Below are 15,879 nucleotides of genomic sequence, written 5' to 3' on the forward strand. Positions count from 1 at the left end.
GATGAGAGTTTGATGAGAGAAGGATGGAGATAAGAGAGGGGTAGATAAGAAGGAAGAGGAGATGGAGATTATTGGATGAAAACAATAAATAGAAATCTTGAGATGGCCTGAAAACAAGAAAGGATAAAAGAAGATAAATAGACATTAGCTGGGCCAAATGGGCTGAAAACTAGAAAAGATGAAAGAAGATAAATAGACATGAGATAGGTCAACTGAGCTGAAACCTTAGAAAAGATAAATTGATTATAAATATACAAACGAAGATTAAAAGTAATATCAATCATCCTGCAAGTGGACCAGCAATAACCAGAAAAGAAATATATAATGCCTTATTTTTATATTCAGATTGATATTTTATGCTAATTGTAATTTCTAATAGGCCCTAATGTTCAGAATGATGTGTTTGCTAATCATATGTTGTATAATACTCAAATGTATTGGATGTATATTTCAGAAACTTAGGTTACTTTTGATATCTACTTTGTCAAAACTGAAAACATCTTCAGTCAAATAAACCATGGTCTTCCATAAAACTATTTTATCAATCTCTCCCTTTGACACAATTCCCTCCCATTGACCCCCAGAGTTGCCTGCTCATCCACAATTTGACCAGTGATCATGAGCAGGTTAAATTTGTTTATCTTATACTCATGATAGCAGACATTAACCTGTTTCATTTGGCTTTTATCAAACACCAACCACAGCTAGGGGGAGAGGGGGGGGGGGGGGGAGGGTACGTTGGTTCATTCAGCATCTCATATTGATTGAACTACGAAAGGCTATAGTAAGGATATTGAATTTGCAGGTAAATATTGTTATAGTTTCCTGCCCGTGAGGGGAGATGGTGCGATCGTGTTATCTTCAGCTAAGAGTTATAAATAGATTGATTAATTAGTTGAGGGTTATCATCTGATTTGGGGGACATTGTGAACGCAAACAGGTGCAAAGCCTTGCTGAAAACGTTTGTTGATTTACCCTCACAATGGTCTAGAGATTGGGCTTTCAGATTGACCATACATTTAATAATATATATACAAGTTGTTTTCTTGAGAAAATATAATAAGCTGTTGCAAACTGCCTACCAACCAAACGGACCTATGGTATAAATGCAACAAATAGTTTATGACCTGACATTTCGACCCAAGCAGAGTCTTTCTCGAAGGCTAAGTGACAATACAACACTCATAAACAGGTGTAAAAGTGTAACAGAAGCAAAAGTATATGAATACAGAGAGAGAGAGAGAGGGAGTCGGAATGTATTCTTGATAGTTCAAGCGCAAACTCTTGATACAAAGTTACCATATTTCAAACTCAACCCAATAAGACCTCAATTTAAAGAAAACTTCCTTTCCTAAAACCGTACCCCAGTTTCATCTGACTACATCAAGGTTCTGCAGTTGTATTCTTGCTAGTTAAATAACATAAACTGTTGATACAAAGTTACAGCAACTCAAACTAGTTTGAACTCAAATTAAAGAAAGTTAAGCATGTGGGGGGGGGGGGTACCCCTTCATCCAACTACATCAACAAGATTCAGCAGAAAAGAAGAGTCAAAGACCTCTTGACAGAACCAATGTAGAAAACTTGTTAGTTGAGGAAATATTGTTAAGACAACGGAGTCGTCCTCCATCAAGGAGAGCCGCTTGAAATCTAGGGTCTACGGAGAGAAGTTTAATATAGGTTCTTGAAATACATGTTGAATTGCGGAGCCTCACTAGAGAGTGTTTTCATGACCATCTTCATGGGAATAGTAAAGCGGCGATCTTCGTTTTAAATGGGGGCAGTGGCCTTTCAAATGTCAACTTTAATAAGTGACAGTAAAAAAGTGATGTCAATGACACAGTTTAGATGCAATGACGTCATGTGAATCAGGACATTGCGCGGAGTGAGTGGTGTGGAATACTTCAGTTGCAATGCCTCAAAGCCGAACTACTATTTAAGGAAACTATATCTTGATATATTATATGAAGGGTATGTTTGAGATAAAATATTGGTCAGTTAGATGAATTGATTTGGATACTTTAGATAATATTTTCTTCTTGTTGTCATCTTTACCGAATTCCAGAAAATCTTGTTGTTTAAAGTAGTGTCTTGCTTATGATGTAAACAATTAAATCTCTCTTTTGAGTGATTTGGAAAGTACACAACTATTGTTTGCCTCCTGCATGTTTTATAAATCTTCTCTTAACCAACACACAAACAGTAAAAGTTTCTGTGGAGAAGTGATAGATCTAGAACAAAGCCGAAAATAAAAGAAAATACTGATTCAAGATTGAGTTTTTAATAGTAAACCAAAATAAGATTCTTGACAATGGTTAGACCTACATTTGATGTTTTCTTCACTCATGCACTTGAGTAACTTCCATACTGCCATATCTCAGGAGGTTTATACACATGGTGAAAACTCATTAATAATATGCAAGAGGACATAAATATTGTTATTATTTATTACCGATAATGAAACAAGGGAGCCTATGGAAGTGCCTTGCACTGTAGTGCATCGTCCTTAAGGCATCTTGAGGAGACGATAAGGAAGAATTTAAGATGTAGGAGAGAAACCCACGTAATCAAGCAGTGACTGAAAACACACACTGCAATTGATGCTTAGGGATCAAAGTGGGATCTGAACCCAGGTTCATTGAAGTTACACACACCACTTTATCAATCTGAACTTAATTGGTTGCTCTTTTAGTCTGGACTCAATTTTATAAAGCTGTTAAGCAGAAAATACTGCTTGATTTTTGTTTTGATCAGCAAAAATGGAGTGGGGCACCAGTCAGAACAATTTAAACTTATGTAATGTTGGCTGGTAATACTAAGCATTACTTTTCTGTGCTTAGCATGTTTTTGTGCTTTTACAGGCTTTATGAAATTGGACCCTGGTAATTGACACTTAATGGCAAATATGACGTCTATTTTTCTCTTCTGTTTCAGTAACGATCCCAAATCCTCTGTTCAAATGTCGCCTGGGATTACGAGTCAATATTACGGTGAAGGACAACAAATGCCATTACCCACAATCCCCTGCGGGCATGCTGTGCTTGGATCATGGACACTGCGCTACAATGGTGACTCAGGTACGTCAATTGAAAAATAGTTCAAGGAACATCTTGGTTAAGGGTCACTTTCGTCAAATGTCAAAGTGTTTTCTCTAATAATTATATCAATTCCGTTTCCCTCCAATTTGCTTTTGCTTCTTTTACTTCTTTTACATGAAAAAAGAGGCTGATTCATAGAATTCAGTCGATTATTTGTTTTCCTTATTGTTGCTTTCTTTGCTGTATTCTTAGTTGTTAAGAGATTTGATTATTGAGATATTTTGATTATTAAGTTATGTTTAAAGCTTGCATGTTGAGATAGAAACTTGGATAACCTTCGGGTACAACTGTGTGTAAATCTCCGCTTGGAGGAGTGTTGCTCTGAAAAGATCCAGTATGGTCTCGACAAATCAAATAGCATACTGTGCTCCTCTTCAGGCGAATCATATGCTGGACTGATGCACATTATTTAGTTATAGTTCCTATAATAGTCTTAAAGTTTTGAAAAGACTTTAGAAAGAAATTCCAAGTAAGAGATGATCTTTTACTGCACATACTTAAAAAGTGAAAGTTTTAAATGATTTGATGTTGAACAAAGACAAATTTACTAAAGTGAGATTTGAACCACTGACCTCCGGATTAATATGCCAGCGCTTACCCAGTCAGTTTCCCTTGTGGTGCATTTTCTGATATCTGAAAGTTTAAAGTCTCCAAACCTCTTGGAAGAGACTGCCTTATTTAACTAACCTATACAATAAAAGACCTGCTTTATAAAGCAGCATCAAGTAATCCTGACATGTCTAGTGGAACAATACAGCGGCAACAAAAAGTCGGCAAAGAAAACATCAAGGAGACAATTCCCTGTAAAACTTGACATGATTTCTATTCAAAGTGAAACGCTCCTCACTCAATCGCCCAAGGAACAATCAGTGAAGTTATACAAGCAGAGTATCCAGCTGATAGGAAATCAATTGCTAGAATTTCCTCTCATCGTTATCGACGACAACGGCCAAAGACCGGCCGTTGCTAACGGATATTAGCATTTCCTGTCCATCTGCAGGAGTTTCTTTCTTCCGCACGTGTCCGGCAATGAGTTAAGAAACACCTAAGTCCAACACCTTGGGCCATAAAACTCTAGCAGACAATTCTTGCTCCCTACTGAGGGTTTTCTTGAACAGTGGTTTTCTGCGTTTTCCATTCACAGGAGAGTTTTTTGAGAAGGTTGTTGCCTCTTAGGACTGTTATTACAGGTGGAATGAAGCAGGTGATTCTATGAGGTGCCAACCAAATTGTGTTTTGAAAGAAAATGATGGAGGAGAGGTGGAAACTGACGTAGAATTTGTTTTTTGCCTTCCGTAGGGAGGGAATAGGAGACTGTGAAGGAGAAACTTTAGAGTGATGGTGATCGTGTCATGTTCGACGAAGATGTTCTTGGATGGGTTGTTTGTTGGTTTGGCTGTCCATTTGTCTGTTGTTGGTTCAGTAAGTTAATGTTTAAACTTTGAGCAGTCTACATGCTTGCTGTACCATCTTAACTTCAAAGTCCAACCACTTAATTCTCCCATTTAAAAAATCTGGTCTGATACAAACCTTTAATAGTCTGCATCCTAGCTGTTTCTTACAGATATTGTCTTATCTTTTAATAAGACCTAGAGATACTCTTTTCTCCTCTCTGAGAAAAAAATCTCCATTCTTGCTTCTCCATCTTTGCTGGACCATCACATTGTTCTACTTCTTATTTCTCAAATTTTAACAACCATATAAACTTTATTAGGATCTGCCGTAGCTTCACCATGTTACTGTTATTGTCTTATTATTTCATACTCTGTTCTCCTCTCTAAGAAAAAATGTCCACCCTTGCTGTCTTCATCTTTGCTTTACCATCTTATCTTAATAGTCCAGTTATTTGTTTTTCACATTAGTTGCTTATTGTTAGTGTCTTATTATTTCATAAGACCTAGAGACACTCTGTTCACCTCTCTGAGAGACCATGGAGGAAGGAGTAAGACAAAGTCCTTGTGGATGGCTCGAGCCATTAGACACATTGATGATTATCATCTTTACTTCAAGTGGAATCTGTCTCCTCGTTCTCAAGATGATAAAGATGACGACGATTGTCTAAATCTCCAATCAAGGCCGGGATTACAGACGGAGAAGTCTTGTAATAATACAAATGCTTTATATCTACTTGTACTACAATTGAAGCAGACGTCAATTATGGACATCTATCATTGTAGTTATCTTAGCCCTTCCCCCAAAGAAAATTGTAATAAATTAACTCATAAAGAAATTAAAAAAATTATGTTGAGATAAAGCTTTTAAAAATGAAAATAAAATAAACTAAAATTTATAATCAGTTTAAATAATCAATTATCAATAAACACCTAATAATCTTAAGGAAAAATTGGTATAATAAATACATAAATTAATTAAACAGATTAGACTTAGCAAAAAATAATGGGGAAACAAAATTAAAAAATTAAAAAATTAATAGATAAATAAACATCTCATATCGATGAGAAGAAAAAATGTAATAAATGGAACCAAAATAATACAAACAACTAAAATAAACAGACCTGCAATTTGAGCAACTATTAACTCTGAACTTGTAACTGATAGCACATTTCTTTATTGAAGTTTATTGACAAAAACAGTTAGAATTTTTAAGCATCATGTGATTTACCTAGTTAATTTAGCATTCTTGTTTGCACAAAACAAGTTTAGTTTAGTCTAAATATTTTGCTCTGCAAAAAATGCTGAACAGACTCATTCCGTGGGTGTTGATAATTCTGTAGTATTGTCTCCAACGTCTCAACCCAACACATTTGGAATGCACGGTCACATCAAAGGAAAGGAGGGAAAGACACCGGCGCTATGCTTCACTGGTAACCTGTCACGTACTGACTGCGTATATTGATTGTTGACGACTACAGGAAAAGTATAAGAAATAAATTTCAAAAGGGCAAACAGAGAATGTCTGTTGTTGATTTAATATTTCACTTTACAGGTTTTATTGGACATATGTGTAACTTTTCTACCAGGGACAAATTTCAAGGAGCTACTCAAGTAGAAAACACTGCTTATAATTAACAATAAAACTAGGTCACCATAATCTGGTAAGCATAATTGTGTTAAGCTATTTTTGTGCTTTAGCTGCTCTGTGAAATTTACACCAGTAAAATAGGCCCAGAATAAAACATTTGAATGAGTGACATATTTCTCCCTCTAATTCAGGAAATACGACTTGTAAAAAGTTTACACATTCTATCCTTCCCAGCAGCAACGCTTGTGTAATAACACGTAATTACTTCTTCACTTTATAAATGAAAAAAAAAAAAGTCTTAGAAACCCCCTAAGGGTTCCCCCAAGATGAATTCACTAAAATCTGTAGACTAGTCAGCCTTAGTCCATGGAGTCCCTAAAGACATATCAGGAACATTTATTGTGCAATCATCCTTGGCTTTACACATGCTCAAAACCCCTCTCGTCTAAACGTTTCATCTAAAGCTAATCATGAAAACTAAACTTGTAGACAACAACGACGGACCAGAAATCACTGTGAAGGTACAGGCTACAAAGTGGTGGTAAAATACAGCAATTACAGTTCAGTTTATTTGATTATAAAGTTAAGCACCTTTGCGAAGGAGAAAATCAAATGCTAAGGTTGAACAGAACTTCAGGGACAAATTTTTAATAAAGTTGTTTACCGGTAAGGAAACTGCTTGACTGAATAAAAGCATTCAACGGTGTCCTTAGGTAGGTAAGCAAATTCCAAGAAAAGTTAGTCACAAATAATTGCTGGAAATTTATATCAAGTGTATTCCATTCCCAATTGTAGTTAAAAGACAACAGTTATGATTTGACTCATCTCTGAAACTTATTAGCAAAGTTAAATTAACCCAAGTCACTTGAATATTAACAAAATCCTATTTTCAAGTAGGATTTTAAAAGTAGTTTTACCAATGCAGAAGTGAGGACATTGCAGAGAACAGTGGTATTGCAAGGAGCTGTGTTCAATTGTGGCTGAAACAACATCTAGTGTGTGGCCACGATAAGAAGAGAGGTGTATCGCTACTCTCAGAAAGCAGATGTCTTGGGTACTGTACCCTTATCAGGCCTGATGCTTCGAAGTTGAATGGGCAAAGGCACCAAGGCGTTGTCTTCTTGGTAAAGGGCACCCTATGAGGCAATGTCCAAGGGGCATGAGGAAACCGCCTTCATTGCCTTCGTGAAGTATTGGGCATGCCTTTACTCATTGACAGCATCCAGCCCTACCCAAATGAGTTAAATATTTCTCAGCTGACACCATTCACTTTAATAGTCACAGGAATGACTCTGGATGTACCAAAATGATGGATACAGGACTAAAGTGTCGTCACTATACACTCAATAAACCGTTTTAGCATGCGTTCCTGGCCCATCTTTTCGCAATCGAAGACGGCAGAGTGGCACAGTGTTTATCTTGCAATTGAGAAGCACATAGTAATTGCGGGTCTTGACCTATTTTAGGCACAGTCATACAGCTTGCTAGAGGACCTTATTCTTAGTCAGAGGAGTAGAGCCAAGACAAGATTGTAGCTTGTAAGTGTTGTTTCTTACTACGGGAGTTTGACTTGTAGTGTCCTTGTGGATAGGTCATTCAAACATGTTGCATAGTCATTCATGTTGGACGAGACAGGTTCTTGCACTTCAAATCAAAAGGAATGTTGTTTCAGCAGCTCAGGAGAAAAACACCGAGGAAAACTGGACACATTGTTAAAGGAACATTACAGAAGTGGGTTTTGCTAACACAACAGTTGATGGCAGTGTTAGCTCTTTATGATAGACTGACAAACCTGTAGAAGTTTGAGATCGATCAGCCATCTGGGTCACAAGAAAATAGTAAAAAACAGATTACACATTATTTTTGCAATACTTCGAAAAAAATAAAAAAAATACGACTAAAAAATAAAAAGCTCACTGAGTGATAAATTCCAAATGGGATTGTAGAAGACAGCTGAGACAGATAAACTACAAACTAGGAGACAAGACAACAATATTAAATATTTGATACATTGAAATGTTGCTTTATTCTGGCATACTTTCATACATGCATTATTGTCTTCAGAATAATCTTTTGCAAGCCATCAACCCAGAAATAATGACATAATTCTTCATTATTAAGTATCCATCTTTATCAATTATTCAAATTTAGATCTTTATAATTTGTCTTGCTTCTCATTCTCAAAAACTAATTACTGAAACGTGCCGACCAGAAGGTTTTAAAACAACATTAAGACATCAGTGTCCAAGCATGAAATCATTTGCGGCAGTCTTCATTAACCTGTGACGGCCTTCCCAAAAGTATTTAAATACGTGCAAATTCCACGTTCTTTTTAGACCTGTATAATAATTTTTCTTCTCCAGAAGACGGTCAGAGCACACAGACTGAAGCGTTGAGCTGAACAAACCAGCTCCTCTCAGAACCACCACTACTCACAACAGAGATTTTTACAAGATTTACCATAAACTTTACTTACTTGTAATTTGTCTTGATTCCAAAAATGTCTGCACATTATTGAACAAACATTGAAGTCATTTGCAACGCTATACCAGGCCTTCATGCTTCGTGTTTGTAAAGGGCACCCTATGAGGAAATTGTACATTTCTACAGGGGCATTTCAAGGGCACTAAGGCAATGACCAAGGGGGCAAGGGTGCAAATCGCCTTCTGTCGCCTCCATTGAGTGTCAGGCCTGCTATACCTAGTGGCTATGTTAAAGCCTATGTTAAACTTCCTTACCTTACAGTCAAGAAAACAAAATGCTGCAGACACTTTCAGTGAAAAACTAATTACAGAAACGTGTCGATGCCAAGGTTTAAAACAACATTAAGACTTTAAATCCATGTCCAAGCATGAAGTCATTATAATCAGTCTTGATTAATCAGTGATTGGTATTTTTTTCCCGGGAGACAAAATGCCAGAAACGAGGCCATATCAATCACTAAGTACTGGCAAATTTGTTTTTTCAACCTACAACTTCTCTGTGATGAGAGAGCAGAGATTCGTCGTCTGCAAAAACTGTTATTTATTTTAAATGACCATGAAAGGAATTATTACTGCGAGAAATATATTTCATGGTTCATCAATTACTGTTCGCAAGTCATAAGAGCGTTTTGTTAATTATTTAAAGGGAAAGTTTAAATAAATATGATATTTTCATTCTATATAAATGTAGATGCATATAATAAAACTAATATGTGAACATTTCATTTCAAAAGGTGGTTGCGTTTTTGAGATTTCACCGAATAAAGAAAACAAAAACGAGTGAATATGTCTCCGCGGGAAGAAAAACGTCTTATAGGAATATACAATCTTAAAAACTATATTCACTGTATCATTTCTCAGATTAACATTTGGGCTATAAAAACATTTTCCTTAAAATCACATTACTTTGAAGTGAAATGTTGGTTGAAATGTTTCCCAGAATCTGCTGGAGGCTTCTGACCAAAAGCTTTTATGTCCATTAATGTTAAGAGTGATTACCAAACTTATACCTTCACTGTGATTAGTCAAAATAAATTTCATGATTCATAAAGGAAAGTTGTATTGAAAAACTGAGTCTGAGGCACCTTTTTGAGCAAACCAACAGTGGACATGACTCAACAGATTCTTGTTAGATCATATTTTTTCTTAGAGGGGTTAATTTGCTATTCATTCTCACAAAACTCTGACTGTAAAATTATTCTTATTGTACACTAACTCTACAAACAAACAAACTCTGCAAAAGAAATCTACGCTTCCACAGATTCTTAAAATATAATATAATTCTTTCTTATTGAGGGTAATTTTCTGTTCCTTCTTACAAACTTCCTCCGTAGAATTCTTCTCATTGTTCACAAAAAGTTGAATATTTTCCTAATGATCCTGATTATTGATAAGGAGTTCCTCCTTCCTCATTAAAGGCAGTGGACACTATTGGTAATTACTCAAAATAATTATAATCATAAAACCTTCCTTGATTACGAGTAATGGGGAGAGGTTGATGGTATAAAACATTGTGAGAAACAGCTCCCTCTGAAGTGACGTAGTTTTCGAGAAAGAAGTAATTTTCCACGAATTTGATTTCGAGACCTCAGATTTAGAACTTGAGGTCTCGAAATCAAGCATCTGAAAGCACCACAACTTGGCGTGACAAGGGTGTTTTTTTCTTTCATTATTATCTCGCAACTTCAACGACCAGTTGAGCTAAAATTTTCACAGGTTTGTTATTTTATGCATATGTTGAGATACACCAACTGTGAAGACTAGTCTTTGACAATTACCAATAGTGTCCAGTGTCTTTAAGTCCTCTAATAAAGGGCTTTCTTTTCAGAAGTAACCAGAAATAGTCAACTTGCGGTTACAACAATTTCTTTTGTGTGAGTTTTGGCTCTGAAAAGAGCTGGTGTGGTCTTGAATAGTATACTCTGCTCATCTTTAAGAGAAAAGAAAAAGAAAAAAACAAACATGCATTTGAGAAACAAATGATTTTATAAATAAATGGGACACACTGGACTACATAATGATATCTCAGATTTTGTAATATCATTTTTGTCTTTTCTTAGAGAGGTTAATTTTCTTTTCATTCTTAAAAACAAACCCCAAAACATTGTACTTTGAATTCACATTATGCAGACCCCATCTAGTCCATAATATCCCCATGTGTTTAGCGGCAAAGATCATACCGACCTGTCGGTGTGTTTCACTAGCTAGACACCCCCAGGGGTGTACTGTATGGTGTAATTTACATGTCCGCGCTAAGTATCAAGGGAAATATAGTGAGGTAAGAAGCTAGCTAGCACCTGCACGTAGTGTTTCCTGGAGTCGTTGTGTCTTCTTGTAGCAAGCAACATGTCGCTCAAATGCAATGTCACTTTCCACCTGCGTCAACATCGAAAAGGAATGAGACTGTTTCAAGACTGTTTCAAGATGTGTTATGTTGCTCATTTTTACTTCAAATTCTCACACGAGTGTTTTCTCCTATTTCATGATTAGCTTGTGATATTGTGTCTGTTTTCTTTTTGCGACAACAGTGCAAAGGAACGAGACTGTTTCAAGACTGTTTCATGACTGTTCATGATGGGTTTTTTTTATGTGGGATTTGCCTGTCACTCTACACACTTTAATAATACAGAAACACTGTTTAATAAGTACTTAATGACACACATTTGAACAAGCTCTCATTTCACAAGTTGAGGTGTTTCCTTTTCAATATCATTTAGGCATGCTCTAGAGCGCTGAACAAATAGCACTAGACTTCTGCAGTATTAAATATATGTTTTTAATATTTTTCTTTAGCTTTCGGTGTTGGGTTTGAGTTTTGATTTAAGCAAACATTCAGCTGCGGAAATGTTCCCTTCTAAATAACCCAATTTCTTAAAGTATTCCCTTAGTCGTTATCCTGTACACAATTTCCTTTGTTGAGCCACTCTGATTGATTGGAGCAGATCATGTGACCATTGGGGGGGGGGGGGGGGAGTTGGCGTCATGACTACTATACACATTGTACACCAGGTGTGCATATAATTACAGCCCTGAATCTTGATTGGGTAGATCTAAGATCTAAGATTCTTCCCCTGTCTCAACAAAGTGAGCAAGTATTTAGTCACAGCTTGGTTCATGTTGTAGAATTGGGGATTAGTTTGATTGCACAGTGTAATAAACAGGGATAAATCCAGTTAAATCCAAGCAGATAGGAGCAAGTATATCTCACCAAAATATACTCCTACTTTTATATATAAATTTACCCCAATTCCAAAAGTAAACACACAATATCTTTTTCTTCCTCATGTCTAAATGTATCAGAGTTTTTTGTTTCTTGTTGTGAATAATCAATTACAAAGAAAAGCATCTTAAACGAAAGTTGTTAAAAAATAAGGTTGTCTGGAGCAAGAAACCCCTGAGGACATTCTTGCTCTCTTATGACACAGCTCTTGTTCTATATTATTCAGTACAAATAATTGTTTATCAGACCCACACATGTAAAGGACTTAAATGTCCCATCCAAAAGGACAAAGCAATCATGGTTAAGTGTCTTGCCCGAGGCTAAGAAACACCTCAACTGACCATCTTTACTCCGCCTCGTCCACAACTCTGTCTTAAATCCGTCTTGGTTTCATCATTATTATGACTGAAATAAAAGAAAACTATCGGTATGACTGGAGAAATGTGATATTGGACTTGGGCCGTCTAATCTTTGTGTTTTGTGGGGGGGGGGGTAGTTTGAGGGCAGAGCCGACGGGTAACTTGAACTATCGGAAAGCTTGAGTCTAATAACATATGGCGCCATGGCTGGTCATGAACCACCATTAAAAACCTACGCTGAAATCGTCCAGTGTTATTTTAAGGTGAACAAACGGAAGGATTTTGTGAGTATTGAGTGGGAGATGTTTTTTTTCTAGAAAAGTTTGGTGACAAAAAAATAAAAAAATAATGGGAAGATAAGATAGAGTTTCATTAGAAATAGCTATTTATACATTTTATCTATTGTGCTGATTTTATCTTATATATTGTGCTTTCTGGTATTCAGACTTCTACGTTTTCCACAGAGTGCAGACTCTTGAACAAATAGAAGTAGCTGTTGCAAACTGCCTACCAACCAAAGATGCATAGTTAATGGTCTGACTTTTCGACCCTAGCAGAGTCTTTCTCGAAGGCTAGATTAGAAGCTTCTGTGACAGTTTGATATAGTGAGAAAACATAGTTAGCTATTGCAAACTACTTACCAACCATATTATATCTATTGTATCAAATGCAAACAAATTGTTAATGGCCTGACATTTTGACCCTACCAAGGAAAGTTGGATGAAGGAGAAAATAGAAAAGGACATGCAAGATAAGGGATTCGAACCTAGCAAACTCTTTCTTAAGAATCTTCTCTTACGATTTGATAAAGTCTTAAACCAAAAGCAGGTGGATCACCTGGATTGCTTTGCATTTTAAAATATTTCTCAACTACTTGACATCACCCTCCCATGAACCACTTTACATTACAACAAGTCAGCAGGGATCAAGCCAACAAATCCATAGAGCTGTCTCTATTCTGACGTATGATAAGTGTGATCGATTCTTATTAGCAAGGTGTTGGCCCTTCATCAGGTTGTGACGCCAACATTCGACCAGGGCTAGCGGAGTGTAGGGTTGTGTAATGCCCCCCCCCCCCCCCTCCTCTAAAATATTTTCAGTCCATATTTTGAGTATCAGGTAGCAAATTAATACTAGACTAAAACTAAGTCATTTTGCCGACTAAAAAGCAGTATTTTTCCTTTCAGCAAGCTCATATGGCAAACAGACAGATAAATAAAAGTGCTAGAAATGTGCATAAAGAAGTCAACTCAATAGTGCAGAGCACTTCACAAAGTTCATAACCAAGTCACAGGAGTAGAAATCAAATCAGGAAATGGACTTTCCCGACTTCTTTTATTCATTTTGAGTCAAATTTCCCTTTTTGCAATTCCTTTCTGTCTTTTCTTTACAACGGAGCAGAAGGTTCCTAGACCCCTTAGGGGGGTATGACTGTTTCTAAGCTGATTGGTGTAAAACCTTTGGATTGATCCCCCCACTGCTCTACCCTCATGATCAACCAGTGTCCTCACAACAAAAAGCTTGTACCTGAACGGATAAATTTACACCTACGTTAAAACTTGCTCAAATTGCCTGGGAAGTCGATCTCAGGAAGTCCAGAGTAAAATTTGGTTTTCTTGGAAATTTGCAGATGGATCTTTCTGACAGTATGTATTTACAATAAAAAGGCACCTTATGTAAAATGTATACCAAAGTACCTGAAACTAAAACTACTCAAACTAGGTCTTAAAATTACTTCAAATAAAAGAGCACCGGAACGATAATCCACAGGTCACAGGTTCAAGTCTTGCTGATTTGTCAACCCTACAATATTAAAAATCTAAACAATCTGTTTCCCTTGTGGTTTATTACTGATTAATACTTGTTACAGGTATGAGATGACAAGCTCACATTTTCCTGACATTTTTTCATTAACGGTAGGCTATGACAAATTATTGGGCATACCTGTATAGATTGCCAGATGTACATCGAATCATTACAGCTGGATACATTTCTCTTAAGTTCTCAGTGTCTGTTGCCAGCGTAATTCACACTAGTAACCAAAACTCACACATCACATTCACACTAGTAATAACGACTCACACATCAGTTTTGTTCACATTCTCATTGGTTTGTTTTGTTACCGCTAAAGTACACTTCACTACAATCAATGAGGATTATGAACAAGAAAATACTGCAATGTTATTGCAAGGATGTTGGCATGTAAATCAATGTAACTTCAGTACGTTGCTGTTTAAAAATTACTTGCATTACAGTCAAGAGGCAGTTATCTACTAAGGTATGAGTATTTAATGAGAGAAAAGTTAAACTTGCATGTCTTAATAATTATAAAAAGAAAAGAAAAAAAAACCCAGGTACATATGAGCCTGAATTTTATGCACACATTTTCTTTCCATTGTTTTGTTTCATTATGTATTGTGAACTTATGGTAGTCTTGAAATATTAGGAGAGGTTTGTGGTTTTGCCATGTATAATTCTCTCTCCAGTAGAGTAGTGTTGGTTCTGAAGAGAACCGGTGGTTGACAACTCAACAATTCAATGCTCTGAAAGTCTTGATTTTGGAATTGTCAATTTGTCCTCGCTGTAAATGTACTGTACATCCAGTTGACCTTACTTCCCAGCCTCCCTCCCCACCCTGTGGACCCGCCCAGTCTAAGATGTTTCTTTGTGCAGTGTGAAAACCTTAAGGCATATTGGAGGGGTACTTGACATAGAAACCTAGCCTATTTACATGCAGTTCCTTTAACACACTGTGAAAACAAGTCTTTCCTCCATGTCCCCGTCTACCGTGTGTTTAAGACGGAGTCTGATTGCCGTGGTTTTGACTAAATGCGTGACTTTTCTTACAATTTGACAGGAAGTTCAGGAATTCTCAAACCCTTTGGGGGAGGAATAGAAGGAAACAGGGACATCTGTTTATGCTGTGTCTTTTGGTTCATTCATAAGTAGTTCATAATTTGGTTCAATTCTAGGAAGGTTTTATGTTTTACATAATTTATTTAACATATGTTTTGAACCATGTAACTTAAAAGAAGAAACAACATAAGAACACAGAACCATAATAAAATTATATTTGTAATAAAAAGGTTGAAAGAACTGTATTATTATAAATAGATTTGAATAATGCTTGCAATGTTAACACCTTATTACAATTCCAGGCAAAAGTAGTAAACAAGTTTGCTGGAAAACACAAAAAAAAAAATATATATATATATATATGTATTTGAAAGGTATACATAATTGCTTGTGTTGAGGTTTTGTTTATACTTATCTTTTCAGAACCAATACTAATGATGCTACCGAATACCTCAACTGATTATTCAAAGTCGATAATAATTTTAGCTTGTTGTACTAGTTTGTTCCTTTATTAAGGAATACAAATAACTTGGTGCTGATAGTGTTGAAATAATGAGTTGTTATCATTTGATCTGTATCTAATGCAGGATGCTGTAAACACTTTGTTGGTTTGAGAGTAATACCATGGAAACACATTCAGAATCAGATCTTTGTTCAATGTCTCTCGTTCCAAAAACAATTCCATCTTTAAATTGATTTATTCAGTTGTACTTATCCCTCAGAATCATTTCCAGATCTGTTTATAATACTTCTTCTATTTCACTCTTATCTACCAAATCATTCTCATCTGCATCCGATGCCGATATCCATCTCTCTTTAGTCGAGTATTGCAGCTGCATGCTTTGCATTGATTCCAGGGAAACTGTATCCAAAGCAATGT

The 15,879-nt window shown here is 36.2% G+C and overlaps 1 protein-coding gene across 2 annotated transcripts in view; it reads left to right on the forward strand.

Moving 5' to 3' along the window:
* Positions 1–15,879, forward strand: part of LOC117298316 (delta and Notch-like epidermal growth factor-related receptor) — a 67,680-nt gene that overhangs the window by 36,854 nt on the left and 14,947 nt on the right. For both annotated transcript variants that reach the window (XM_033781494.1, XM_033781493.1), the window contains exon 5: positions 2,935–3,077. In XM_033781494.1, coding sequence (XP_033637385.1) covers positions 2,935–3,077 — 143 coding nt within the window. The remainder of the gene's footprint in view (positions 1–2,934; positions 3,078–15,879) is intronic.

This window comes from Asterias rubens, chromosome 13, assembly GCF_902459465.1.
Source record: "Asterias rubens chromosome 13, eAstRub1.3, whole genome shotgun sequence".
Taxonomy (NCBI): Eukaryota; Metazoa; Echinodermata; class Asteroidea; order Forcipulatida; family Asteriidae; genus Asterias; species Asterias rubens.